This window comes from Mus musculus, chromosome 8 (assembly GCF_000001635.26).
Source record: "Mus musculus strain C57BL/6J chromosome 8, GRCm38.p6 C57BL/6J".
Lineage (NCBI taxonomy): Eukaryota > Metazoa > Chordata > Mammalia > Rodentia > Muridae > Mus > Mus musculus.
In genome coordinates, this window is record NC_000074.6 from 111,311,119 (window position 1) to 111,339,078 (window position 27,960).

The 27,960-nt window shown below is 44.5% G+C and overlaps 1 protein-coding gene across 7 annotated transcripts; it reads right to left on the reverse strand.

The window, feature by feature from the left end:
* Positions 1-136: 136 nt before the first annotated feature.
* On the reverse strand, positions 137-27,361 carry Mlkl (mixed lineage kinase domain-like). 7 transcript variants are annotated; one of them, XM_006531442.3, is made up of 11 exons: positions 26,588-26,708; positions 22,204-22,636; positions 20,699-20,772; positions 16,697-16,880; positions 11,585-11,682; positions 8,599-8,734; positions 8,260-8,335; positions 5,245-5,396; positions 4,375-4,424; positions 3,823-3,987; positions 137-959 (listed from the first exon to the last, which is right to left on the reverse strand). In XM_006531442.3, exons 2-11 carry the CDS (start codon positions 22,632-22,634, stop codon positions 907-909), a joined length of 1,419 nt encoding a protein of 472 aa, XP_006531505.1. In that variant the 5' UTR covers positions 22,635-22,636; positions 26,588-26,708; the 3' UTR covers positions 137-906. The 7 variants fall into 7 exon arrangements, 5 of the variants coding, with proteins under 5 accessions (XP_006531505.1, XP_030099680.1, NP_083281.1 ...); XM_030243820.1 differs by having other exon boundaries at positions 139-959; positions 3,847-3,987; positions 26,588-26,707; XR_003947349.1 differs by having other exon boundaries at positions 679-959; positions 3,847-3,987; positions 4,790-5,396; positions 26,706-27,361.
* Positions 27,362-27,960: the final 599 nt, after the last annotated feature.

The following is a 27,960-nucleotide window of genomic DNA, read 5'->3' on the forward strand; positions in this document are numbered from 1 at the left end:
AAAGAAATATTAGGAGTTTTTTATGGCTGTCAATTTTGTTTTTTGTTTTGTTTTATGTTTTGTTTTGTTTTGTTTTTGAGACAGGTCTCTATATAGATCAGAACTTGATCTGTAGACCTGGATAGCCTCAAACAGAAATCCACCTGCTTCTGTCTCCCAAGTGCTAGGATCAAAAGTGTGCACTGCCACACTGGGATGAAATTATTTAGTTTAAAAAAAAACTTGGGGGGAGCAATTTATTTATTTTTATTTTATGTACATTGGCATTTTGCCTGCATGTAATGTCTGTATACAAGTGTTGAGTTCCCTGGAACAAGAGTTACAGATGGTTGTGAGCTGCTGGGAATTGAACCCAGGTCCTCTGGAAGAACAGCCAGTGTTCTTAACTTCTGAGCCATCTCTCCAGTCCCATGGAATTGTTTGTTTGTTTGTTTGTTTGTTTTAAAACATTTATTTGTTTGTTTGTTTGTTTGTTATATGTAAGTACACTGTAGCTGTCTTCAGATACACCAGAAGAGGGCGTCAGATCTCCTTCAGGATGGTTGTGAACCACCATGTGGTTGCTGGGAGATGATCTCTGGACTTTCAGAAGAGCAGTCAGTGCTTTTAAGTGCTGAGCCATCTCTCCAGTCCCCATGGAATTGTTTTCTATTTGTAACTAATAAGAACTTTGACAAGTTTGGTGGTCTATGCCTTTAATTCCAGCATTCAGGAGGCAGAACTGGAAGATTTCCTTGAGTTTGAGCCAGCCTGTTCTACACAGTTTTCAGGGGCTACATGGTGAGATCCCATCTCAAGTAAAAGAAAGAAAAAAAGCAAGCAAGCAAGGGAGAAAGAAGCTATTTGCTCCCAGCAATAAGTTGATGCTGCTAACAGATATGAAGGACAAATGTCCACTTTGTCCTCTTACACCTTCTTGTCCGTGGATTCTTCAACCGCAGACAGTCTCTCCAAGATTCCTATGAATGAACGAAAAGAAGGTGAGACAAGAGCGGGTTCCCGACACAGCCAAGCTGGGAACACGAAGACGCCTGCAGTAGATGAGGCACAGGAACGGTGTTTGCCGGGTCTGCCTGCTCCCTAAACCATCCTCACACAGGACTCTAACTTGTCAATCTTTGAAAACCCAAATCTCAAATGAGGCATGATGGTACGTGCCTATAACCCTGGCACACGTGTAAACCCAACTCTGAGGGGGTTCTGAGACAAAAGGGGCTACCAGTCTAGCTGAGAAAATGAAGCCCTCAGGTTCAAGAACAGACCCTGCCTCAAAAAGAACAAGTGGATGACCTGGATCAGCAGCTTGTTCTTCAGTGACAGGGTCTTGAGAGATTAGAAAATAGAGAAGATATGAAAGTTTGGGGATGTGGGTGATCTTGCATAAGCTTTTTTTTTTTTTTTTTTTGGTTTTTCAAGACAGGGTTTCTCTGTGTAGCCCTGGCTGTCCTGGAACTCACTCTGAAGACCAGGCTGACCTCAAACTCAGAAATCTGCCTGCCTCTGCCTCCCAAGTGCTGGGATTAAAGGCATGCACCACCACTGCCCGGCCCATAAACTATTTCTTATGCCAAGTAAGCTTATTGAGTAACACAGCACCTTATTACTTCTGGGTGAGACATGGGGCAGAGTCAGCAGAAACTGTCACACAATGGGACAAAGTCAACAAGAAGCTAATTAATGTTGCACAGGGAAGCACAAGATATCTCAAAAACATTACAGACCAAGCACACAGCAGCTTGGGACTGATAACCAAAGCCCAGTGCAGTGGGGGAGGAGTTGGGTTTCAGTATCTGGAACTTGTCCCCCGCAAGGCCTGGAACACAAGCCTTACCCTACTCTACCAAACATATGCCTCGTTTTAGAGAAGTAACCTTGGCCACAGGCAAAGCCTGAAATCAGGAATCAGCCCAGGCCTCAACAAATGTCGAAAAACAGAGGAGGATGTCTGCCCCCTTCTGGACATAACAGGCATGTACACATGGATATACAAATACATAAGCCAGGTATGGTAGTACACATCTTAATCCCAGCACTTGGGAGGCAGAGGCAGGTGGATCTCTACGAATTCAAGGATAGCTTTGTCTACAGAGGGAGATCCAAACCTGCTAGGACTGTACAACGAGATGCTGTCTCAAAAACAAACAAACAAACAAACAAACAAACAAATGAATAACCCCAAACTTAAAAAAAGTCTAAGTCAAGGAAATAACTGCAAGGATGAAACAAGAAGGAATGAGGGGAGAGAGGGAGGAGATCGGAATGGGATGGATAAAGAGGAGGGGGAGGAGAGAGGGGGGAGGGGGAACATAGGCTGGAGAAAGTAACCGGTCTCTGAACTCCTGCACTCCTGACTTTTAGGCTTCCTCATTCTTAGTTAGGAGGGTGCCGTGTGCATCAGGGGGCTCTGTGTTAAATTAATTTGTTTGTGTAAATTAATTAATTTGCTAGGGGCTGAACCCAGGGGCTCCCTTATGCTAGGGACGTGCTATACTCCTAAGCTACACCTCTAGTCCTGTCTTACAAATGGAATGGCACCCAACCTCTATCCACCCTGCCTTCCTGTCTCCTGAACTGCAACAACCAAAACTGTTTTGAGACATTGTCAAATGTTCCCTGCAGGACAGAGCTGCTGAGTTCACACTGCCCAGGGTGTGAACTACTTTACTGGAGATAGAAAAGAGAAGAGAAGAGAAGAGAAGAGAAGAGGAGGGGAGGGGAGGGGAGGGGAGGGGAGGGGAGGGGAGGGGAGGGGAGGGGAGGGGAGGGGAGGGGAGGGGAGGGGAGGGGAGAGGAGAGGAGAGGAGAGGAGAGGAGAGGAGAGAAGAGAAGAGAAGAGAAGAGAAGAGAAGAGAAGAGAAGAGAAGAGAAGAGGAAGAGAAGAGAAGAGAAGAGAAGAGAAGAGAAGAGAACTTGAGAGCTTGTTTGGAGGTTCTAGCAGGGGAACACAGCTACTCCTGTACCCTTGTGTAAGGACAAGATGTGGCTGCTAGTGTCCCCGGGTTTCAATGGCGGATCTGCCAGGATTTGCCACTGGAGGATTTAGATTTAATATGGCTTATAAGACTAGGATTCTAGTTGTTGCACCCAGTGATTGAGTTACCATTGTTTCTGAACTAAGTTTGTGTGGTGGTCTCCTTCACGTGGCGGTTCGACTGGGTTCCAGAGAGAAGGGTACATCGGCAAAGTGTGGGTTTGCCAGATGAGCACCACAAAAGGCCATGGAGGTTTTGCAGCCTGGGGCTGGTGTGGTAGCAACCCCACCAGTGGAAACTTAGTGAGCTGGGTGGAGAGATTTGGAGCTTTGAGTCAGAGAGTCTCCATGAGATAATGGCTGGCTGGCAAGACCATCCGGGCTGGGAGTAGATGGGTGTTGTGCAGGAACTTGCTGTGTTTTTTTGTTTGTTTGTTTTGTTTTGTTTGTTTTTTTGTTTGTTTGTGAGACAGGGTTTCTCTGTACAGCCCTGGCCATCCTGGAACTCACTCTGTAGACCAGGCTGGCCTCGAACTCAGAAATCTGCCTGCCTCTGCCTCCCAAGTGCTGGGATTAAAGGCGTGTGCCACTGCTGCCCGTTTTTTTGTTTTGTTTGTTTGTTTGTTTTGTTTTTCTGTAACACTTCCCACAACACTCTTGACTGAACAGTACTCTGGAAGCAGAGGCCGGAGGATCTCTGTGAGTTTGAGGCCAGCCTGGTCTACAAAGCAAGTCCAGGATAGCCACAGCTATGACACAGAGAAACCCTGTCTCGAAAAACAAACCAAAGCCGAAACCAAAAATCAAACAAAAGAAACCTTTCACAATCGTGAAATCAACACGCGGCTTACGTTCTCTGCCAGAAAGACTCCTACCGTCCACAGAGGGCCGTTGGGAGGGCTCATGGGCACGACACTCATTAATGATTTCCCGCAACAACTCAGGGCAATCCTGACCCACTGGTTCCTGCTTCTTGTCCTCAGCCACCAGCTCCCGGATCTTCTTAGAATCACAGCCTGGCATGGAAAAAATAGGATATGAGACTTAAAATTTTCATTCACGTACTTCTCTCTGGATAGTGATAGCTAGGATTAGAATGAGGGACTTAGTATGGAAAAAAAAGTAAGAGAGAAGCAAACGACAGACAGCCTGGAAGAAAAAGAAAGAAAGGAAGGAAGGGAGGGAGGGAGGGAGGGAGGGAGAGAGAGAGAGAGAGAGAGAGAGAGAGAGAGAGAGAGAGAGAGAGAGAGAGAGAGAGAATGACAGACCAGCTCTACTGACCAGTTCAGGTATATCCTACATTAGAGAACCAAGAGTCCAGGACAACACAGATAGGAAATTCCTGTCCTCTCAGAAGAGGACCTAACCCCAACCCCAGTAGAGCCAGCCATCATGTTCTTCACCTTCAAATGGGATCTTTCCAGTGGCAATTTCCCAGAGTACAATTCCAAAGCTAAAAGAAAACCAAGGGCTTGTCAGGTGGGTGACTTGGCAGGCAAAGAGCTTGCACTGTGCCACACTCTTTTAAATTTAATCTCCAGAATTACATAAAGGTGGAAGGAGAGAAATGGCCCTAAAAGAAGGTTGATCTCTGGCATCCACACACATTCTGTGTTATGTACACCCCCCACCCCTCTCTCTCTCTCTCTCTCTCTCTCTCTCTCTCACTCCCTCTCCCTCTCCCTCTCCCTCTCTCTCTCTCTCTCTCTCTCTCTCTCTCTCTCTCTCACACACACACACACAAACACACACAGATACATTAAAAATTTTTTTTAAATGGGCTGGAGAGATGGCTCAATGGTTAGAGTATTTGCTAACCTGGGTTCAGTTCCTAGCACCCACATGGCAATTCACAACCATCTGTAATTCCAGTTCCAAGCAGATCAGATGCCCTCTTCTGGCCTCTGTTGACACTGCACATGGTGTATATACATGTTGACATAACACTCATACACATAAAATAAAAAATAAGTATATCTTTAAGGTTTCAAAATAAAACCAAGAAACCAAGCACTCAGCACATTTCTTTTCCCGTGTCCCTGCAATGATTTCAGGGAACTCTGAATCTTCTGGTTACCTCCCTACTCAAGTCAATACCCCACACACCCAGTGCTAGGGAATGTAGCCTGAACCTACACACATCAGGCAAGTACTTCACCACCGACCTGAGCTCCTGTCCCTGTTCAGTAGAATTAAGATGGTCCTCAGAGGAGGGGTTTGCCCGGGACTGCCCTGTCCTTTCCACCCAAGTTAGAATCTGTACAGGAACATACCTATATATTTCAGCTTTTATGTCATAAAGGCAAAATGGATTTTTCAGTCTCTCAGGGGAGACATATATCGTTGAACTGGATCTCTCTGCTTTAGTGCTCTTTGCTGTCCGGCTGATGGAATTCTGTGTTTTGCTTAACTCAAATCCTGCAAGCTAGACAGACAGATGTGTTAGATGCAGACGTTGAAACGGCAAACTCTTGGGTGGAGGGGTAGAAGGGAGAGTTGGGGAGGATGATACTCCCTTGGGGAGATATTTTCTTCTTTTCTTTTCTTTATTTATTTTTAAAAAGATCTATTTATTTATTTTATGTGTGTGAGTGCATAATAGTTGTCTTCAGACACACCAGAAGAGGGCATCAGATCCCATCACAGATGGTGGTGAGCCACCACGTGGTTGCTGGGAATTGAACTTGGGAACCTCTGGAAGAGCAGCCAGTGCTCTTAACCACTGAGCCATCTCTCCAGCCCTATTGGTGCCTGCAGACTTTGCTTTTGTTGATACTAGAGGTTCACTTCATCATATTGTACCAATCAGGAGAAACGGTAAGACAGCTCTTCTCAATAGAATGGAGATGGTGGAAGAAAAGAACAGTTGAAGCATTGGTTCTAAGGGCCCTGTATGGTTGGGCAAGTTTACTTACTAAACTTACTTATTACTATTGCTAGTAACACACTATTAGTAATTTTACATTTGGATTTTAAATTCTTATATATATATTGTTGATTGAACAATTGAAATATTATACTACAACATGTTCAAACATTTAAGTTATTATGTAGATAACAAAACTGTTCAATTTTCATTGGGGAATTCATTATTACCCAAGAGAAAAGAGAAATATTTCACAAGCAGTATATTTGTGAGGCTTACTAGCAATAAAAAAGAGGAGCTAGGAATAATATAATTTCTCGGCTGTAAATAAATGTATAAATTTCCCTGCAAAATCCACAGCTTTTATCATTTATAAAAACCAGAATTTCTTCTTCAGTATTTCAGGGTTTGCTGTTGTGAAGGGTGGGGTGGTAGATCCACTATTCTGACTTTCAACATTTGACTGAAATTGCATGCTTGCCTCAGAGAAATTATTGTAAATGGTCTCCTTTGCCAATGGAGCCATGGCATCATCCCAGTGTTAGACATGGGAAACTTGCCTCAACTTACTCCCATGTGACTTGAGTTTCAACAGAATCCCTTGGTTAGTTCTCCCATTAACAGAGTTTATTTTCTACTGTCAACCAGATCCAAACATTGTGTTTTCCCAGGATGCCTAAGGAATGTCTTGCAAGGAGAGATGGACTCACTTAGGCCATTTTGCTTTTAGTCTGTGTAACTGTGATTAAGTAGATGTTGTGTTTTCAAAAATTTACAAATAAGAACAATGGTGACAATGACTAAATAACTAACAGAGCCAATAGCTAACTTGACAATGACCAAGTAAACTAACATTAGGATTTACTTTCATGGTGAAAGACTCAGCTCCAATCAGTGAGGCTGGAGAAGGGTCATAGAGCTGCACCATGGCTTGATTTTGTCCAGACACACAGTGACATGGGGGAAGACACTTAGGCCAGGGAAAAGCTCCGTCTACATGAAAGAACAGTATCTATGCATCTGTCTGCTGGAAGCCTGTTAGTTGCTGTTGAAATGGGCAAGCTCAGAAAACTCAGCAAAGTGGTACTGCTGGCTGGATGCTAATCTGGATATAAAGCTGTCATAGCAAAGAATGCCAATGGTGGGACCTCAGCTCCGTGCACCCCTACCACCCCAGCCCCCCACCTGCCCTCTACTCCTCCCTCCACACCCCCAGCCGTGGTGGCTGAGATTGACAGCTATCCCTGGCAGTGACAGTAGCCATGGGCAAGAAGAAAACCACCAGGAGGTCAGATTGAGTGTTTTGTGATTACAATCATCATAGGTACTCTATGGATATCCCCTTGGACAAAAGGGTCACCAACAAGGATGTCTTCCGGGACTCAGCTTTGACACTCAGAGCTACTTAAGATCCAAGGTCAAGCCTATGGAAGACAAGAAAGGCAAGGTCTTATGGTTCTTTCAAAAGCTTCAGTTTTAGGTGTTTTTTTTGTTTGTTTGTTTTGTTCCCATCACCAAAAATAAGAAAGAAGAAAAGAAAGTATCTGTGGATGACAAAAATATTCTTTTATAGTTTTGGAAATTTTTGGACAATGAGTTAAAAACTTCTTCCTCTGGGTGAATGAAACAAATTATGGTAGATTCTCAGCTAAACTTTGGCACTGTTCCCCTGAAAAATTGAGAAAGGTAGACTGCCAACCTATGCTCCTTAGTAACCTAATGATAAAAATGATCAATGATATATGAATTGCTTTAGGGTAGGGGTTGGAGGACCATAAATACCCAACAGGATTGCTGTACAACTATTTTTTATGGGAACTGGCTCATCCATTTCAGAGTCATTGAGAGGTATGTCTGGAGAGTTCGAAGAGATGTTGACTCTTTTAAGTCATGAGACTTCAAAGTCTGGGCGGCCTCATACCAACCTAACGGGAGCCCCTATCTTTAATAGCAACTGCTATGTGCAAAGCCACTATCTCCTGGATGAATGTGAGGACTTCCACTGGAGAGGACAGGTCAGTGCTGCTTGCAAGCTGTGCTCCCTGTGAGATCCTTGTAAGTGACCCTGAATGAGAAGTGTGGCCGCACAAGAAGCTTCTGAATCTGATTAACACAAGCAGGTCCCCTAGTAGGTATTGCAGTGACGTAGAAGTGGAGTCTAGCGTCTAAGAGAAATAAATGGTTCTTAGTTTATCCCTGCTCTGGGGGCGTGTGGGTGGGTTGGGAGGCAGGTGGGTATGTCAGAGTCGGGAGCAAAGGGTGGTGGGCACCCAGAAAGCTGTACAAGCAGGAGAAGAGATGGACCCAGTTCTAAAACCCTAGGTGAGAACTAAGATGGCACAGCCTTTCTGCAGTACTACTCTCTTCTAGCATCTCTGTAAAGCTCCGACCAACCCAGGGAGGTCTTGGAGGATGCGCTCACCTTTACTTGGTAGCCTCCGGCTACGAGGAAACTGGAGCTGCTGATGTTTCTGTGGAGTGTTTCCGAATGGTGTAGCCTGATTACAATCAAAAGTAGGGTGTATTAATGACCTTTAATGGGATCGCGAGACATTCTAGCACCCTACCTTTTGCGTGGGTGGCGATCTGTGGGCAACCTAGAAAAACGCACCTGCCCCGAATCAGTGTCAGCAGTGAACGAGTGTAGGGAAGGGGAAACCACTCGGGGGCTTCTGGCCTGACGTCCCATCATCTCTGAGATCATCAGTAGCACAGACAGACTCCTCCAGTTCTGGGTGGTGTCCGTTTGACCCTCCGATACCTGTATAAGCCTCTGGCTGCCCTCAGGACTAGGAGGCTGCGCACACTCATTGTGAGGTCTTTTTCTCTATCCAGCAGTTCCCTCAGGGTTCCAAGTTCACAGTACTCCATGACAATGGAGAACTCAGGGGGCTTCACTAGTGGAAAAGAAGCAAGGTATTGTAAAGATCCAGCCCCACTTAGGATTCCCACAACCACAAATCACCCCTTAGCTTCTGGTGACTTTCTCACTTTGGACATGTACTTTCTTTTGTTTCTAGCCTATGACCTGAGACCTTGACCTCTAGTCAACTCTCTTCACCAGTCCCTTCCACCTAGACACAGATTATGTGGAATTTAGGCTGCGGAATGATTGCCAGAAGGGGAGATGGGAGATGTTGCTTCCTCCTTCTAGGCAACAACAGCAATCATGAACACCAGGGAAAGCATAGCCACATCAACACCGATTTAAGTAATTAAAGCCACATTCTAAAAAAAATAAAGGAGACTGGATGTGGAGTCCCACTGTATTGATCACAACACCTAGGAGGCAGAGCCAGAGCTACGGAGTGAGATTCTGTCTTAAAACAAAGAAAAATACCTAATAGCTGGCGGCAGTGGGAAACTCCTTTAACCCAGCACTCAGGAGGCAGAGGCAGGTAGGACAGCATAGTCTACAGAGTGAGTTCCAGGACAGCCAGGGCTACACAGAGAAACCCTGTCTTGAAAGGGTAGGTATGTCAGACAAATTCCCTGACAGGCAGACAGACAGGGAGAGCAAGGTATAACTAGGTAAAAGGTGACAAGTTTCTAAGATGGTGGCTTCTTTCCCACTCTCCTGACCTGACACAAAATTCTAGCTTAGAACAAAAGCTTGGCAGGGTTGGTTTGGTTTTGGTTTTTTCTTTTTGTTTTCCCATCAGTAGGACACACGCACTACCTCTATGCCACCCAAACCCTGGTTTATAGAACAGTTGTGGGCCAGTCCTGTCTTTGTTCAAACTGACCAACCCAAAATCAGAGAACCTAATTCAGAGTCTTAAAAGACTTAAATCCCAGCCCCGGAGAAGGAGCTGGACCTTCAGACTCCCAAGTCTCTCTCTGTTCTCAGTCTCTCTCTCTCTCTCTCTCTCTCTCTCTCTCTCTCTCTCTCTCTCTCTCTCTCTCCCTCCCTCCCTCCCTCCCTCCCTCCCTCTCTCCCTCCCTCCCTCCCTCTCTCCCTCCCTCCCTGTGTGTGTGTGTGTGTGTGTGTGTTGCAAGGAAATACAAGGAAAATCAGAAGTTCCAGGAGGTCGGGCTGGAAAGGTGGCTCAGTGGTTGCTCTTCCAGAAGACCAAGGTTAAATCCCCAGCACCTACATGACACAACTTCTGTAACTCCAGTTCCAGAGACTCTGATAACCTCTTATGCCCTCCTTGGGCATCAGACATGCATGTGGTGCGAGCAGGCAGAAACTCATGCACAAGTAAAAACCGGAGAGGAGGAAGAAGAGGAAGAGGAGGAGGAAGAGGAAGGGAAGGAAGAAGAGGAGGAAGAGGAGGAGGTTCAAGAAGCCACCTGAGCTACATGAGACCTGATTTCAAAAAAATAAAATTACAAAGCTCCCTAACCCAAACAAATAACCTACCCTTTCAAGACAGGGTTTCTCTGTGTAGCCCTGGCTGTCCTGGAACTCACTCTGTAGACTATGCTGTCCTCAAACTCCAAGATCCACCTGCCTCTGCCTCTGTTGTGATCAATACAGTGGGACTCCACATCCAGTCTCCTTCCTTCCTTCCTTCCTTCCTTCCTTCCTTCCTTCCTTCCTTTCTTTCTTTCTTTCTTTCTTTCTTTCTTTCTTTCTTTCTTTCTTTCTTTCTTTCTTTCTTTCGTTTATTGAGACAGGGTTTCTCTGTATAGCCCTGGCTGTCCTGGAACTCACTTTGTAGACCAGGCTGGCCTCAAACTCAGAAATCTGCCTGCCTCTGCTTCCCGAGTGCTGGGATTAAAGGCATGCGCCACCATGCCTGGCTTTTTTTTTTTTTTTAGAATGCGGCTTTAATTACTTAAATTGGTGTTGATGTGGCTATGCTTTCCCTGGTGTTCATGATTTTTGTTGTTGCCTAGAAAGAGGAAGCAACGTCTTCCATCTCCCCTTTTTAGTTCCTCACCATTACCCTGGGAATTACTCTTAAAAATTTAGCACATGGGCCATGCGTGGGCATGGTGTGTACAACTCTAAGCCCAGTATTTGGGAGATAGAGGTAGGCAGTTCTCTGTGAGTTCAAGACCAGCTTGGTCTACATAATGAGTTCTAGGACAACCAGGACTACTTGATAGAGAAATCCTGTCTCAAAAAGAAGGGGGAGAGGGAGGTTGGAGAGATGGCTCAGCAGTTAAGAGCACTGACTGCTCTTCCAGAGGTCCTGAGTTCAATTCCCAGCAACCACATTGTGGCTCACACCCATCTGTAATGAGATCTGATGCCATCTTCTGCTGTGTCTGAAGATAACCTACAGTGTACTCACATACATAAAATAAATAAATAAACCAGAGAGAGAGAGAGAGAGAGAGAGAGAGAGAGAGAGAGAAATGCTATGTGCTATACAAGGCTCCATGACCTTTCTAAGGCCTGACTCATAGAGACATCATTTTTTCCTTCTCTTTTGTCTTTTCTTCAAGATGCTGTCAAGAGCTTAAGTATGCTTCCTCTAGTAATTTAAGCTTTTCTACTTTCTTTAAAGTTCTCCTCCCCACCATGTGTCTGTTTGTACACCATGTGTCTGTTTGCACACCATGAGGCTATTTGTCCACCATGTGGCTGCTTGTCTGTCCTGTGGCTATTTGTCTATCATGTGGCTGACCTCCATGCTTAAATCGAAAAGCACAGCTCTCTAACCTCTTAAGCTCTCACCTGCAGATCTAAAATTAACTTTTCTTTAAAACTCAGAAAAAGTAATGCATTAAAACTCGGACAGTATACTCTACACAAGCAGTCAAAGCTTGACCAATCCCAGGAGTGCCCTTACCTGTTTGATCAATGCAAATCCCAAATATACGCAAGATGTTGGGAGAATCGAATTTCTTCATGGTTTTGATCTCGTCATTGAAAGTGAACCTCACTATTCTAGGTGGGTGAAAGGAAAAATTAGCATTTGGAATTTGATGGTCCCTTAAAGAATGTACAGTATACTATACATTCAGCGTGCATATAAGCAGGTACTTGAGACACCATCAGCGACTCTTGGTATAGGGAAAACCAGAGTGACAGGCTTGGCTGTAAATCTAACTTCCCAGATGAACTTGGAGGCAGAAGGAATCCTTAAGTGTCTAGGACAAGAATAATCGGATTTGTTCATCTCTTTCGGGTACTTGATAGAATTGTATTTTTGTGACTTATATGGCTATACTGGCTAGTTTTGTGTCAACTTGACACAGCTGGAGTTATCACAGAGAAAGGAGCTTCAGTTGAGAAAATCCCTCCATGAGATACAACTGTAAGGCATTTTCTCAATTAGTGATCAAGAGGGAAAGGCCCCTTGTGGGTGGGACCATGTCTAGGCTGGTAGTCTTGGTTCTATAAGAGAGCAAGCTGAGCAAGCCAGGGGAAGCAAGCCAGTAAAGAACATCCCTCCATGGCTTCAGCATCAGTTCCTGCTTTCTGACCTGCTTGAGTTCCAGTCCCGACTTCCTTTGGTGATGAACAGCAGTATGGAAGTGTAAGCTGAATAAACCCTTTCCTCCCCAACTTGCTTCTTGGTCATGATGTTTGTGCAGGAATAAAAACCCTGACTAAGACAATGGCAAACTAAGATGACAAGTTTTTATTTTATGCTAATATGTCATATTTTATTTTAGTAAATGTCCTGAAAAACTGTGGTATGTGTTCTTGATTAGCAAAAATAAGATTAAAGATTATATACTAGGTGAACATTTATAAACAAAATCCCTTCTATAGAATGGCCTTAGGAATATGGGTGTCACTTATTAGGGAGGGTTACAGCCCCCATCTATTCAGTCCAATTTGTTCATTCACATGAGTGTGGGGCTGAAAGAGAAAGTAATATTTGTGCGCAGTCTGCCGGGGAGGCAGATTGGGACCAAAGTATACAGACATCAACTGTGTTTCAATATGCCAGCTATGAGAAATCTGAAAGTGAAATTAGGTAATTTCATTATGATAGTATAAACAAGAACAAAAACTTACAAAGAAACTTAACAGAGCCAGGCATGATGGTGCAGGCCACCAATCTAAGTACTCTGAAGGCAGAGGCAGGAGAATCTCTGTGAGTTCCAGGCAGGCCAGGACTATATAATGAGACGCCGTCTCAAACAAACAATAACAACAACAGATATCACCACCCCCTAAAATCTCAATCAGTTCCCTGATGCAAAGACCGATAAATTGATCCACAGGACAGATCAGAGACACAGGAACTAGACTGATGTTTATACAGAAACTTATATAGTGTGTGATGCTGCTTCCCAGTGGAGGAAAGAATGGGCTATTTAATAAATAATAGAGAGAAGACTGACTTACTCTGTGGAAAAAAATAAAACTAGACCCTGCATAATATCACATACAAAGACCGAGCCCAAGAGAATTAAAGCCTGAACTTAAAAATTAAAACTGGGCCTGGAGAGATGGCTCAGCGGTTAAGAACACTGACTGCTCTTCCGAAGGTCCTGAGTTCAAATCCCAGCAACCACATGGTGGCTCACAACCATCCGTAACAAGATCTGACTCCCTCTTCTGGAGTGTCAGAAGACAGCTACAGTGTACTTACATATAATAAATAAATAAATCTTTAAAAAAATAAAACTGGGGGGCTGGAAAGATGGTTCAAAGATCAAGAGCACCGACTGCTCTTCCAGAGACCCTGAGTTCAAATCCCAGCAACCACATGGTGGCTCACAACCATTCATAACTCTAGTTCCAGGGGATTCAATTCCCTCTTCTGGCCTTTGCAATCACCAGGCATGCAAGTGGTGCAGACATACATGCAGGAAAATCAGCCATGTGTATAAATAATAAAAATTATTAAAATTTAAATGTATTAAAGTTTAAAATAACAACAATAATAAACAATAATATGTTATTATCTAATCCTTTTAATCGTAGTACTGTTTAGGCCAAGGCAAGTGGAGGTCAATGAGAGTGAGGCCAGAGTTCCAGGTCTGCCAGAGCTACATAGTGAGATCCTATCTAATAGAGAGAAAGAAAGAAAGAAAGAAAGAAAGAAAGAAAGAAAGAAAGAAAGAGAAAAAGAGAGAAAGAAAGAAAAGAAAGAAAAGAAAGGAAGAAAGAAAGAGAGAAAGAAAGAAAGTAAGAAAGAAAGAGGGAAAAAGAAAGAAAGAAAGAAAGAAAGGAAGAAAGAAAGAAAGAAAGAGAAAGAAAGAGAGAGAGAAAGAAAGAAAGAAAGAAAAGTTAATCTAGGCATAGGGAGTGTATATTTTGAGAGCACAAATAATGAGGTGAAGTTTGGGTGTACCTAAATTAAAATTAAAGATGCATGTTTGATGATGGACATCAAAGCCAATGCTGATCATGTGATAATGGAAGATTTTTGCAATATCTATAGTTGACAAATAATTGATGTCCATATACAAGGTTCTTCTGCAAATGGGGAAAAAACAGAAACTGCAAATGTGACAGAAGAGCAGGCAGAAGATAGGAAGAGGTCGGTCACAGAAAAGGGAAGCCAAATAGCTATCGTGAGCAGTGCAACTTTAACCATGGGTGTGTGCTCACCTCTGTGGGAGAAGCAGGAAGACAAGAAAGTTAACATGTTCTTTATCTCGTGTAGATCCTAACTTCTAATGTTTGTGTCTGGCAAAGAAGGGGTTGCGAGAATGGATGTAGACTGTGAAACCAGAGAGGAGATCACAAGAAGAGTTGAGAGAAGGAGGAGGGGCAAAAGGTCACATGTCACACAAAAATGGAAAGGGAAGCTACTGAGGGGAGGGAGGGTTCAGGAGAGGGGGTGAAGATAGGAAAAAACAAATTGTATTTGATGGCATAATGAACCGATGGAGAGATCAGTTGCAAGTACAGGCATACGACCCTTGCCAGGTGGGTTGAATAGTATGGCCCCCATAGATGCATGTGTTTGAATGCTTGTCCCATGAGGAGTGCCATTATGAGGAGGTGTGGTCTTGGAGTAGGTGTGGCCTTGTTGGAGGAAGTGTTTCCCTGTGTGAGTGGGCTTGGATGGATCTTCCTATGCACACTGTGGAAGAGAGCCTCCTCCTAGCTGCCTGCAGAAGACAGTCTCCTTCTGGCTGCCTTCAGATCAGGATCTAGAACTCTCAGCTCCTCCAGCACCATGTCTACCTGCCTGCTGACATGTTTCCCACCATGATGATAAATGATAATGGACTGAATTTTTGAAACTGTAAGCCAACCCCAATGAAATGTTTGTCTTGATAAGAGTTGCCTTGGTCATGGTATTTCTTCACAGCCATGAAAACCCTAAGGCAGGACCCGAGTTTGATTCCCAGCACCCACCCAGTGGGTGGCTCACAACCACCAGTGACTACAGCATCAGAGGGATCTGATGCCTCTGGGCCTCATGGGCACCTTCACTCACACACACTCACTCACACATGTACATGTAATTTTTAAACATGTCACAATGAAACCCAATTCTTTGTAAGCAAATAAAAATTTAAAAGCCAAGCACATAAGATTAAATGTTCAAGCTGGGAGGTGACGGCTCTTATCTTTAATCCCAGCATTTGGGAGGTAGAGGCAAGTGGATCTCTTGTGAGTTCGAGACCCAGCCTGGTCTCCAGAGGAGCAAGTTCTAGGACATCCAAAGCTACACAAAGAAAACCTGTTTTGAAAAACAAAAAAGAAAAAAAAAAAAGAAGGAAAATGATCAAATTTATTAGTAAATGAAATGCCTTCAGATCTGATAGCACTTTATAAGGATAAAACAAATTTAGAAACACCAAGGATCAGTGAGTATATGAAATATAAGTGTTCTCAGGCACTGCAGGGGGTATAGTTCTTAGGCATTGCAGGGGGTATACTATATACTGTGGTTACACCTGCTCCACTCTAAGAGCTTCCTGGTAGTACTTAGCCAATTTAATATATGTGGAACCTGTGATTCAACATTTCCAATGGTGGAATTACAGCCCAAAGAAATTCTTGTACCTGTGTTGGGGATATAGCTTAGTGGCAGTGTTTGCCTCCCTGTGTAAAGTCCAAGGGTGAATTCTCAGTACCTCAGAATTGTCATACAGATTCTGTAAGGGCTACGTATAGTGGCATCACTGTTGGTGGGAGAGAGTTGGAAGCAGATGTTTTACATCCTGGGAAATAGTCAAAATGCACAGTGATACCGAATGGGTCACCAGATTCACTTAAAATGGCTCAGCACATACCCGACGCTGAGTCAGGAAAGTGAGGAATGTAGCGGGTGGACAGACCACTCTCTCTCACCTATGAAAACCTAATGAAAGAGCATATTTTACAAAAAAATACAGCGATACAACACAGAATTCCCAGCACCACACCAAAAAGAGAACAAATTGAGAAACAGGATTATAAGGTAAAAATTTGGTTGTTGTTTTGAGACAAGGTCTCTAGGTAGCCCTGGCTAGCCTGGAACTCTCTATGTAGACTAGGCTGACCTTGAACTCAGAGAGAGCCTGTCTCTGCCTCATGGGTGCTGTGATTAAAAACACGCACTGCTGTGTCTGGAAAAGACTATAAATTTTGAAAGATACATGAAGCCATGAGTAAAAGAGACTTGGGGTAGAAAGAGAGTTGCCCAAGACTGGCCTATTTCTTTTTCTTTTGTGTGCATGAGTATTTTGCCTGCATGTTTGTCTGTGTACCATGTGTGTGCTTGGCACCTGTGAGCCAGAAAGGGCGTCAGATTCTCTGGAACTGGAGTTCCAGGTGTGAACTTGATGCTTGTGCCAAAAATTGAACCTGGATCCTCTGTAAGAGCAAGAAGTGCCTCCCCCCACCAACTTCTCTGGTTCTATAGGCTCTGTTTCTTAATAATACAGACTAAGTCATTTAACCCTTTAGAGCCTGACACCCTCACCCCCATTTAATAAAGGAGAAAATATACCTTTCTCTTTGGGAAGTTGGTATGTATGAAGAGTCATATCCTATAGCTTACCCAACACTTTCGGCCTGGGGGTTGTTGAATACTTTGATGGTAACTGGAGATCTGTGATACTCTCCTCTATAAATGGTGCTCATTTTACTTGTCTTCAGTTTGGTCCACGGAGGTCCAAGATGTTCCTTTGGAATCTCCTTGATTTGGAGATCTTGTGGGATCTCCTGTGTGGGTTTTAGTGAGCCTGAGACAGAAGGAGATTTAAAAAGTCAGTGTGCTAGGAAAGTGTTGAAAGGGAGTGACCTCTTTGTGATGTGGGAGGGAAGTGCCACTCCATGAACCAGACCTGGTCCTGGCTACAGCTTCTCAGGGCAGAAGGTCATCTACTTCTAAGTTACAGCTAAAGTTGGCAGTGAAGCTTTGCGTACTTTCTTGTCCCCTTCTTCCAACCTATTTTTTTTTTCTTACAATGCATGGGATTGAATCAAGGAATTTGTTATGCTCTACTATTTAGAGAGTATTTACTATTGAACTATGTCTCTAGCCTCCTTTTCCAATCTTGCCTATCTTTCCAGTCTTAATGCCAGCCTCTCTCATCTCAGAGCCAACTCTATTCCTGTTGCCACATGGCTTGGCACTGGATCCCTGGCATCATATATAGTTATTTCAGATAAAAAAGGTTGTACATGGTACAAGTTCAGCAACTATACAGCTGTCAGCTGTATGGATGTTTCCTCATGGATTGAAACATTTTCTTCCTCAGAATGCCACAAAGCTCATAGGAAACTTACAAGACTAAGGAAGTTCAAGAAAATTACAGGACTTACTCACAGAAATAGCTCCATAGTAAATGTTGCTGGGTGAGAGGAGACTCTTGTGTAGGAGACCAGTGATCCAGCTTTCCTAAGTTTTTGCTCATGCTACTGTGGGAGGTTTTTAAGTAATTCAAGTGTCCAAGATCATCTATATGCCCATAAAGAACTCTCACCCATGCTTCTGAAAGTAATGGTAATATTTGTGCCCTTCCTCCAGCTTTGAGTAGGCTAAACAAACCCCCTATGGTTTTACAACCTAGTTAGAGTTGCCTGGCCTCACTACATTTGCAATTTCCTATGGAAGCTTTGAGGAGTTGACAGCCTGCTGAGTTTTCTTTGCAACTTAATCCAGCTAAAACAAAGGATTGGTCTGTGTAGCTTTCCCTATATAAACACAGTGTTGAAAATTAAACTTTGAGCCTTGATCAAAAACTTTGTCTTGGCTTCATCCTTCTCTGCGCCGCTCCCCCCAACCTTTTTCATTTCCAGACCCCCTTTCAGGTATACCCAGTTCTTCCATGGCTGCTGGACAGCTACAAATATTCACCAAGATGGATTTGGACAGAATGAATTGTGTGCCTGATAGTTTTATGCCAACTTGACACAGGCTATAGTCATTTTGGAAGAAGAAACTTCAATTGAGAAAATGCCCCCACCAGATTGTATGGGCATTTTCTTGATTGATTATTGATGTGGGTGTGTCCAGCTCACTGTGTGTAGTGCCACTCCTATTTTGAGTTCCTGACTTGACTTCTCGTAGTGACAGAGTGTGACCTGAGAGTAGTAAGCTGAAATAAGTCACTTCCCCCAACCGATTTGTTTCTGGTCATGGTATTTTAGCACAGCAAGAGAAATTAAGACAGTCTATCTTTTCCATTTCTGTCTAGGGTATAGAAATAGACTTCCCAAGAAAGCAAGGGGGATAGCTCAGCTGTAAAGTGTTGCCAAGTGTGGTGCTTTGAATGAAAATGGCCCTCAGAGACACATAGGCACTACTAGGAGTTGTGGCCTTGTCAGAGTAGAAAAGTTTGTTGTTTTTTTTTTTTAATGGTTTTTCGAGACAGGGTTTCTCTGTATAGCCCTGGCTGTCCTGGAACTCACTCTGTAGACCAGGCTGGCTTTGAACTCGGAAATCCACCTGCCTCTGCCTCCCAAGTTCTGGGATTGAAGGCGTGTGCCACCACTGCCCGGCTAGATATGGCTTTGTTGAGGAAGTGTGTCACTGAGGGTGAGATTCAAGGTCTCTGATGTTCCAGCCAGGCCTAGGGTCTCAAAATCTTTCTGCTGCTTGCCAATCCAGATACAGAAGAATTCTCAGCTACCTCTTCAGCACCATCTATGCCTGCATCCTGCCGTGCTTCCTGTCATGACAACAATGGACTAAACCTCTGAAGTGTAAACCAGTTTCAATGAAATCTTTTCCTTTATAAGAGTTGACTGTGATCGCAGGGCAGTGGTGGTGCACACCTTTAATCCCAGCACTTGGGAGGCAGAGGCAGGTGGATTTCTGAGTTCGAGGCTAGCCTGGTCTACAGAGTTAGTTCCAGGACAGCCAGAGCTACATAGAGAAACCCTGTCTTGAAAAATTAAAAAAAAAAAAAAAAAAAAAAAAAGAGTTGCCTGTGATCATGGCATCTCTCACAGCAATAGTAACCTTAACTAAGATACTTTGGAAGTATGACAACCTGGATCTGATCTCTAGAATCCACGTGAGAAACTGGACTTGGTGGTATGTGTATCCGTAACCCCAGAACTAGGGAAGCAGATATAGGTGAATCCCTGGGGTTTGTTTGTGCACACAGTATGTGCACATGTGCAGGTATTCACGCCTGTGCATGCACATATGGAGGGCAGAGGTTGACATCAAGTATCTTTCTCCATTGTTTGCCATTGTATTTATTTCCTAAAAATATTTATTTATTTTTACTTTATATGCATGAGTGTGTGTCTGCATGTTCGTATGTGTACCACATGTGTATATAACCCAAAAAGCCAGAAGAAGGCATTGGATCCCCTCGAACTTGAGTTAGGGATGAGTGCTGGAATTGAATCTGGGTCCTCTGCAGGACTAGTGGACATTTGTAACCACCGAGCTGTCTCTCCAGCCCCTGTCCAACCTTATTTTCGAGACAAGATCTCACACTGAAATCTGTAGCTTGCCGACTGGCTAGGCTTGCTGGCCAGTAAGCCCCAGAGATTTTCTTGTCTTCACCTTCCAAGGTTGAAGTCCCCTGCCTGGGATTAAAACATAGGTCCCCATGCTGTGCAGCAAGCAAGTTGCCCACCTAGCCATCTCCAAAGCCCTTGGTTTGCATCTGTTATAGACAGTCAGTAAATGAACTGGAACTTTGGTGCTGCTCGAGTTTGCATGTCGGATGGCTCTAGAGGCCCCTGTGCTCAGAGCTTGCTTTCCAGGATGGTGCTGATGGGAGGTGGTGGAGGCAAGTGATGGGCCCAAGGTATCTGGAGGCTTCTAAAGGGGATTGTGGGACCCCAGGCTCTTCCTCCTTCTCTCTTTTTTACTTCTTGACTATCCAAGAGTGTTTATGCTTCATTACATGTGTCTACCTGATAAGCTGCTTTGTGACAGACTCAAAAACAATGGGACTAATAAACTAATCGTGGACCGACTATCTTCAAAACTGTGAGCCCAAGTAAACTATCTCTCTTTCTAAGCTACTACCTTGGGTATTTGCTACTGTAACAAAAATTTGATTGGTATAGATGCTATTCATGGAAAAACGTATTATAACTATTTTAGCATTCTTTCTTAAAAAAAAAAAAACTTTTGGTAGTGAGCCAAACCTTTAATGACTGAGTCATATCTCTAGCCCTTAAATTATTTATTTATTTATTCATTCATTTATTTATTGAGGCAGGGTTTCTCTGGGTAGCCTTAGCTATCCTGAAACTCACTCTGTAGACCAGGTTAGCCTTGAAGTCAGAGGCTTGCCTGCCCTTGCCTCTCGAGTGCTGGGATTAAAAGCATGTACCACTATGCCTGGCCTAATTTAGTATTCTGACAAGTACTGTGGATTTCTTGCTGGTCAAGAGGCCACTTTCAAATGCTCCTTCATGGACAGAAGCCTGGATTAACTGTGACCATCTCCCCAAACTGTGAGCTGTTTCCAGTACTATCCAGGAAAGGAAATGCAAGACAGGGGCAGAATAGGCAGGAGCTCCAGCTGACAGATGAGTTCTAATTTGGGAACATTCGCTGCAACAGGGCAGGGCACTGGCCACTTACATTGCTTCAGGGTTTTGTTGATTTCTTCCACGCTAATTTGCAACTGCATCAGGATAACTTTCATATTTTCATTTCTGCGGGAAAAGGGGGGGGAGTGAGCACACAAGTTTAAAAATACAAGTGCTACACTGAAACCTGTGCATCAAAACCAAAATGTTAATTAAAACCACCAAGGTGACAATTTTTAAACTCTAAATAATCACCTGGTGGGAAATATTACTGTTAATATCCACCTCTGCATGAGTATTCATGCCTGCATGCCACCATGCTTCCCTCCATGATGATAACGAACTAAGCCTCTGAACTATAAACCAGCCCCAATTAGATGTTCTCCGTGAGTTGCCATGGTCATAGTGTCTATTCACAGCAATAAAACCCCAACATTAGACAGAAGCCAATCCTGCCCTCCACTTGAGGCAACATCTCCGAGCTACCGTTAACATGCCACCTTCCCTAATCCTGGATTCTCTTTTCTCTTTGATGGTATTTGGTACGATTACAGATGTCTTGGTTTCTCTTATTACAAAAAAGTTCTCATTTGCTTAAAAGTCTCCTCATTTGTACCATTTAGATGTCTTCTGCCAATCTGACAGGGCATTGAATCACCGCCCTCCATATCAAGTCGACATCACAGTTACTCCTCTGGGCTCAGGCATCTAAAAGACATATCTATCTATGTGTTCTCCTGTCCTTGTTTGTTCTCTGGTACTGTGATAAACGCCATGACCATATGAAACCTGAGCAGGAAAGGGTTTCTTTATTTATTTAGCTTACATTTTATAGTCTGTCATCCAGGGAAGCTGGGGCAAGGAGCTTAAGTTAGGAACCTGGTGGCTGAATTGCAGCAAAGACCATAGCGGAACACAGCTTACTGACTGGTGTGCTTTCTGTGACTTGCTCCACCTGCTTTCTTATACAACTCGGGACCACCAACCCAGGGGTGGAACTGCCCACGGTGGGTTGGGCCCTCAGACATCAATCATTAATGGGAAAAAAATCCTCACAGATTCGCCTACAAGCCAATGTGTTGGAACATTTTCTCAGTTGAGGTTCCTTCTTCTCAGATGACAGGAATGTGTATGCCTGCTTGTATGTCTGTATGGAGGTATCAGATCTTGGAGTTACAGACTCTGGTGGTTTGAATGGAATGGTCTCCATAGACTCATGTGTTTGAATGCCAGGCCCAAATGGAGTGACGCTATTAGGAGGCATGGTAATCTAAGACCTTAAGTTATGAATTGGAATTCCAGATATTTTTAAGAGAGAGTAGAGAAGCTGAGGGGACCCATGAGCAGGTAGCAACATGTCCCCTATTCCATAAAGACTTCTCCAGATTTCACCAGCCTCCCCACACAGCAGGATTTCTGAATCACAAGCATACACAATTGTTCAAACTCCTCTACTTTGGCAAACCAAAGTGAAGCTAGGATGCTCCCCGAGTCCATCTGCTCTCCCACCCTACCCCCAACCCTGGCCTACTCTTTCCCAGTCTTTGGGAGACTCACCCGTCTTCCTCTGCATCCTGTCGATCTTCCTGCTGCCAGGATGCTGGCTGGCTGACATCTGAAACGGTATTCCAATGATAAACCTGAAGCAGCAGCAACAGCTCCTCCCAGACGTCTCTCAGCTTCTCATTCACTTCATGGAAGAGGATCTTATCATTGCCCACACTCACAAACTTCCAAATATGGGACTTCTTGCTGAACTTTTCTATCTGCTGGTTAGCCTCCTTCAGGACTTCATCAAAACGGCCCAGGGCAGCAGTAATGTCATCGGGCAGGTTCTTCTTTCCTTGGGCCTGGAGTCTCTGGAGAGGCTGTAGCAGGCCGTGCACACGGTTTCCTAGACGCTGGCATTGTTTCCGGCAGTATTTCATCTTTTCACACTGTTCATAGATGAGCTGGCCTAACTTGATGATCTGTCCCAATTTATCCATAGCTGAAAGAGATGCATAGACTGGTTGAAATACCACAATCCCCTGTGTATCTGTTATTCAGTCGATGGAGATCTGTGATCTCAACGCCAGAAACGAGATACCTCCACCGTGCAAGACAGAGACAGTTTGAGGTGTGCCACATCTGTTCTAGCATTGTGATAAGGTTTGAACTGGGAGTATTGGTCACCAAGCGCTTTATCTTCAGCTTCCATTGCAACACCTGAGGTCATATGACTAGCACCTGACTATGGGTTGTGAGTGGATGGGATTTGTGCTGCCTCTTTGGGCTGAGACAGGTTTGCAAGGAGAGGAGCTCAGGGATCCTGGTATCCAAAAGAATGAGTCCCAGATTCCTGAATCAATTGCTTGGAAGAAAGTTGCCATGTTGCCACTATTTCTGCTATGGACTGTGATTGAAGATGCAGTTTCAGTTGTATGAAAGCCATTATATTTTGGGGGGCATCTTGGTTTTATTATTTAGCCTATTCTAACACAGATGTCCTGTTGAGGTATGAGAAATACCTCCAGGGACTAAACAGGCGACTTAAACCAATAGAGTGAGCTGACTTGAGCATTAGCCTCATGGCTAAGCCTTTGAGTGAGTGATCTTCAGCACAGCTTAGAGAGATGCTCCTGGAGCCAGAAAGATAGATGGTTTAGTGGTTAAGAGCATGTGCAGAACTTGCAGAGGAGACTCACTGTGCTCTTCTGACTTCTGCAGGCACTCAGGCACACATATGGTGCAATACATGCATGCTTGCATGCATGCATGCATACATACATATGTACAGGCAAAACACTCACACATAAGAAATAAGATCATAGATCTAAACTTGAAAAGCATTCTTTCGGTTTCTGGGACTCTGAGTGCAATTCAAACTTCTCCAATTTTTGCTTTGTTTCAAGACAGGCTCCCGCCACGTATCTCAGAATGCCCTTGGTCTCCCCGTCCTTTTGCTTCAGTCTCTTGGTACTCCTCTGTTTTTGACAGAAGGAAGAGTCCAGTGATTCACACACTCTCTTCAGATCCTATAGGAAAAAGCCATAAACTGGGCCTTGGGCCCACGGTCCGTCTGAAAACGTGTGGAGGTTATTGAGCAAGCTGACAGCCACTATTCTGCAAGGATAATGGATCTCTCCTTTTCTCAGGAGCAACCAGCAGTCTGGACTGTCATGTCAGACCTCTTGATTTTAAATCTTTCAAGCAAGCCGAAGAGTGTTCTTAAAATGTTGCTGCCTGGGGCTGGGGGATATTTCAGTCTGCAAAGTGTTAGCTGAATAAGCATGAGTTTGGATCCCCAGCACCAATTAAAACAAACAAACAAACCAGGGCTGGAGAGATGGCGCAGTGGTTAAGAGCACCCACTGCCCTTCCAGAGGTCCTGAGTTTAATTCCCAGCAACCACATGGTGGCTCACAACCATCTGTAATAAGACCTGATGCCCTCTTCTGGTGTGTCTGAAGACAGCTACTGGTTGTGAGCCTTCATGTGGGAAATGAGTTCTAGGACCTCTGCTTGCTCCGGTCAACCCCGCTCGATAAGTCCCTGCTCGCTCCAACCCAAAGATTTATTTATTATTACAAATAAATAAATAGCTGTAGCTGTCTTTAGTTTATCTATCTGTTTTTGAGACAGGATTTCTCTGTGTAGTCCTGGCTGTCCTGGAACTCACTCTGTAGAGCAGGCTGGTCTCAAACTCAGAGATCCGACTACCTCTGCCTCCCAAGTTCTGGGATTAAAGGTGTGCACCACTGTTGGGAATTGGTTTTAATGCTGTCATATTTCGGCTCTCAAAAGCTGCGCTTCCAGACCCGAGGGTTCCTGCCCCCAGCTGGCTTTGACTGGTAGTAAAGAGTTGCCATATAGCCAATGGCTGGGCAAGGAAACAGGGCGGGACTTTTAGTTTGGGGGGGGGCAGGCAAGGGACCAGGGACAGAGAGAGAGGGGAGAGGGGAAGAGGGGAGAAGCAGGGGGAGAGGAAAGAAGAGAACAATCGCTTGCACTTGGAGGGGGAAGGATCAGATTTAAAAGCTGCAGGAGAGAAAGCATCCTACAATGTAGCCGTAAAGGCAATGCAGCCCTACGGAGGTGGGGGTGAAGCTGCGCAGAAGGTAACAGGGCGGCAAAGATAAAATAGATTTAGAAGGTATTAAGCCAGGAATACCAGAGGGAAGGGTGTGTTAGCCGCTAGGGGAAGTTTAAAAATGCCCAGCCTGTGAATTAGTCAAGGCATATCAAAATTAGCTGTCACACGCTTGTGTGTGTGTGTGTGTGTGTGTGTGTGTGTGTGTGTGTGTGTCTTTTGTCTTTTTTTCCACAAATCCAGAGAGCTCTTGGGCTGAGCATGTGCGCGTCCTCCAAGAGCCAAAGCGGTTTAACTAATTCACCACTACACGCCACCACTGCCTAGCTAGATTTGCTAATTTTTATTTTATGTGTACGAGTGTTCTGCCTATATGTGTATCTGTGCATCGCATGCATGTAGAGCCAGGGCGTCAGATCTTCCGGAAGTACAGTTGTCATGTGCATACTGGGAATCAAACCTCTGGAAGAGCAACCAGTTTTCTTAACTGCTGAGCCATGTCCCCAACCCTCAAAATACTCAAAGCCATAGCAAGCTTCTCAATGGCCAGTGAAACAGCTAGGTTAAGAATTATCTTGGAAAAATATTAAAGCAACAGAGGAAGAGTTATCTTGGGGGCTAGATGAGATATCTCAGTAGTTAAGAGCACTTGCTGCTCATAGGACTTGAATCAGTGTCTAGCACCTATGCTGGTCAGCTCACAACTGCCTATAACTTAAGACTCCAGGGGCTCTGAGCCTTACTCTACCCTCCATAAGTACCCATACACATGTGGCACACACACACACACACACACACACACACTCATGAAAGAAAGGAATAAATCCATTTACAGATCAGATCACAACATGGAGAAAATAACTCCCTGAAATTCCAATCTGCCTTTAAAACATAAGTAAAAAAGTAAAACCAAGGACTGGAGAGATGGCTCAGCGGTTAAGAGCACTGATTGCCCTTCTGGAGGGCCCGAGTTCAATTCCCAGAAACCACACGGTGGCTCACATCCATCTGTAATGGGATCTGATGCCCTCTTCTGGTGTGTCTGAGGATAGCAACAGTGTACTCACATAAAACAAATTAAATAAATCTAAATCTTACCAAAAAAAAAAAAAAAAAAGTGAAAAAGCAGCCAAACTGAAATCAAGCATGTGAGTAATTAGTTTTCCTTGTCCCCAGGATTCCTGGGCAGGAGGCACAGGCATTAATGTCAGAGTACTCTTTAATGGCTGAGCCATCTCTCTAGCCTGTCAGGACGCTCTTAGAGAAAAATCAATGGATCTCGGGGCCCAGCCATTCCCAGATGGTGAGCCCAAGTCGTCAAGGCTCTTTCTTGGATGTCTGAGAGCAAAGGAGAAAAATCTGGAAGCACTACTAAATATATTAATTACTCATATCCTCCCCCCCCCCCCCAGCCTGGACTATACAGTGAGTTCCAGGCCAGCCAGAGCTACACAGTGAGATCCTGTTTCGATAAACAAATAAATAAATAGTCTAAAAAAAATCAGATGCCCTTTAAAAAAAAAACTTTACGTTAGATTATTCGTGAAATGGGCCCCAGAAAAGGAAGAGGGCGTTCATAGTTAAGAACTGGAATCCCGCTGAGTAATGGTGGAGCATACATGCCCTTAGTCTCAGCACTTGGCAATCAAGAGGCAGGCAGATCTCTGAGATCATGTCCGGCCTGGTCTACGGAACAAGTTCCAAGTTCCAGTGCAGCCTGAGCCACCCAGAGAAACCCTGTCCTGAGTCCCCGCTTCCCCCACCCCTACCCCAAACCCCCGTAATCGTCTGTGCTGGAAATTAATTGTCCTACTGACTACCCATCTACTCTACGACTTGGGCACCTCGGGGCGGGTCCCCAGTCCCCACCTTTTGCCTTTCCTCGAATGCCATTCCTCGATCTCCATCCTCCTTGGGCAAAAAAAGGTCAGCAGAGATCTCAGCAGAATAACAGCCCAATTTAGTTAGGGAATCGAAACCAACTCACCCTAAGTTCCAGGAAGTCCAATCTGTGATTCTGGGATTCTCCTGCTTCCTCCTGCCGCGCTACAGCTCACTGGATTCTACGTGATCTCCGAGGGGCGCTCGTCCGGTCTATCCTGCGCTCAGTTCCTGTAGGATCATCAGTCTCCCGCCGCTCCCGGACCGCGGTCTTCTGCCTCGTTGACAATGCACGCCAGGTCGGAGCAGGTCCCCGGTGTCCTGAGTCCCCTCCCTTGGTGCAACCTTAAAGCTCTCGCCTCTCGGAGGAACTCCGCACCAGCCGCGGTTCCCGCCTAAAGTCAAATTTGGGCCAACGCAGCAATGCTCCAGCAGAGTCCTCAAAACCAACCTGTCCGACAGCTATTTCTGTCCAGAGTTCTGCTCCGGAAGCCGCGGCCAGTTTGACACGCCTTCCCCCGGCTTTCTACTCCTACTGGAGATATGCCAGCTTCCCACACCCGCTCTCTGGACAGCTCCCAGTTGAAGCCCCTAGTTGGCTGATTCTTTCCCCAAATCCATTAAATAGTTACTCTTCCCAGGTTCTCTGTTTGAGGTCTTGAATTTGGGGGTTGAGAAAATAAGGTTGCAGAGAGCCCTGATAGCCAGTGTAAGGGATAGCCTGGAACTTCAGCATAATTAAAAAAAAAAAAAAAGAAAGAAAAAGAAAAAGAAAACGAAAGTGAGGCGGATGTCCTGAGTCATTTTCCTCTCTCGAGGCAAAAGGCCTTGTCCTCTGACTTCAACGTGTGCACTGGCCCTGGCACGCAAACGCATGCATACCACACCGGTAAATACATAAAAATGGAGGTAACCCGTAGAAGTGCTGAGGCGGTTCCTTTAGCTGCTTTGTGTTGAATAATCCTGGGGCAGGGGATGGAGAGTAATGGAGGAAGTTTAAGGGAGTGTGAAGTTACCCAAGTAGGGGTCAGTTCCTTTTTTTCCCCTTCTAAGGTCATCTCCAAACTTTGTTATTTTTCAAGATGAGTTTATTATTTGTCAGTTATACCCCCAGTTAGCTAGTATAAGAAATAACCTTTCATTAGCTAGTTGGTGGTGGCACAGACCTTGAGTCCCAGCACTCAGGATCTCTGTGAGTTCGAGGCCAACCTAGTTTACAAATCCAGTTCCAAGAGCGCTAAAGCTCTACACACACACACACACACACACACACACACACACACACTCAGATATATGTTGAGATATATATCTCAAAAATAAAACTAAAACAAAATTTAAAAAGAGGAAGGAAAGAAAGAAGA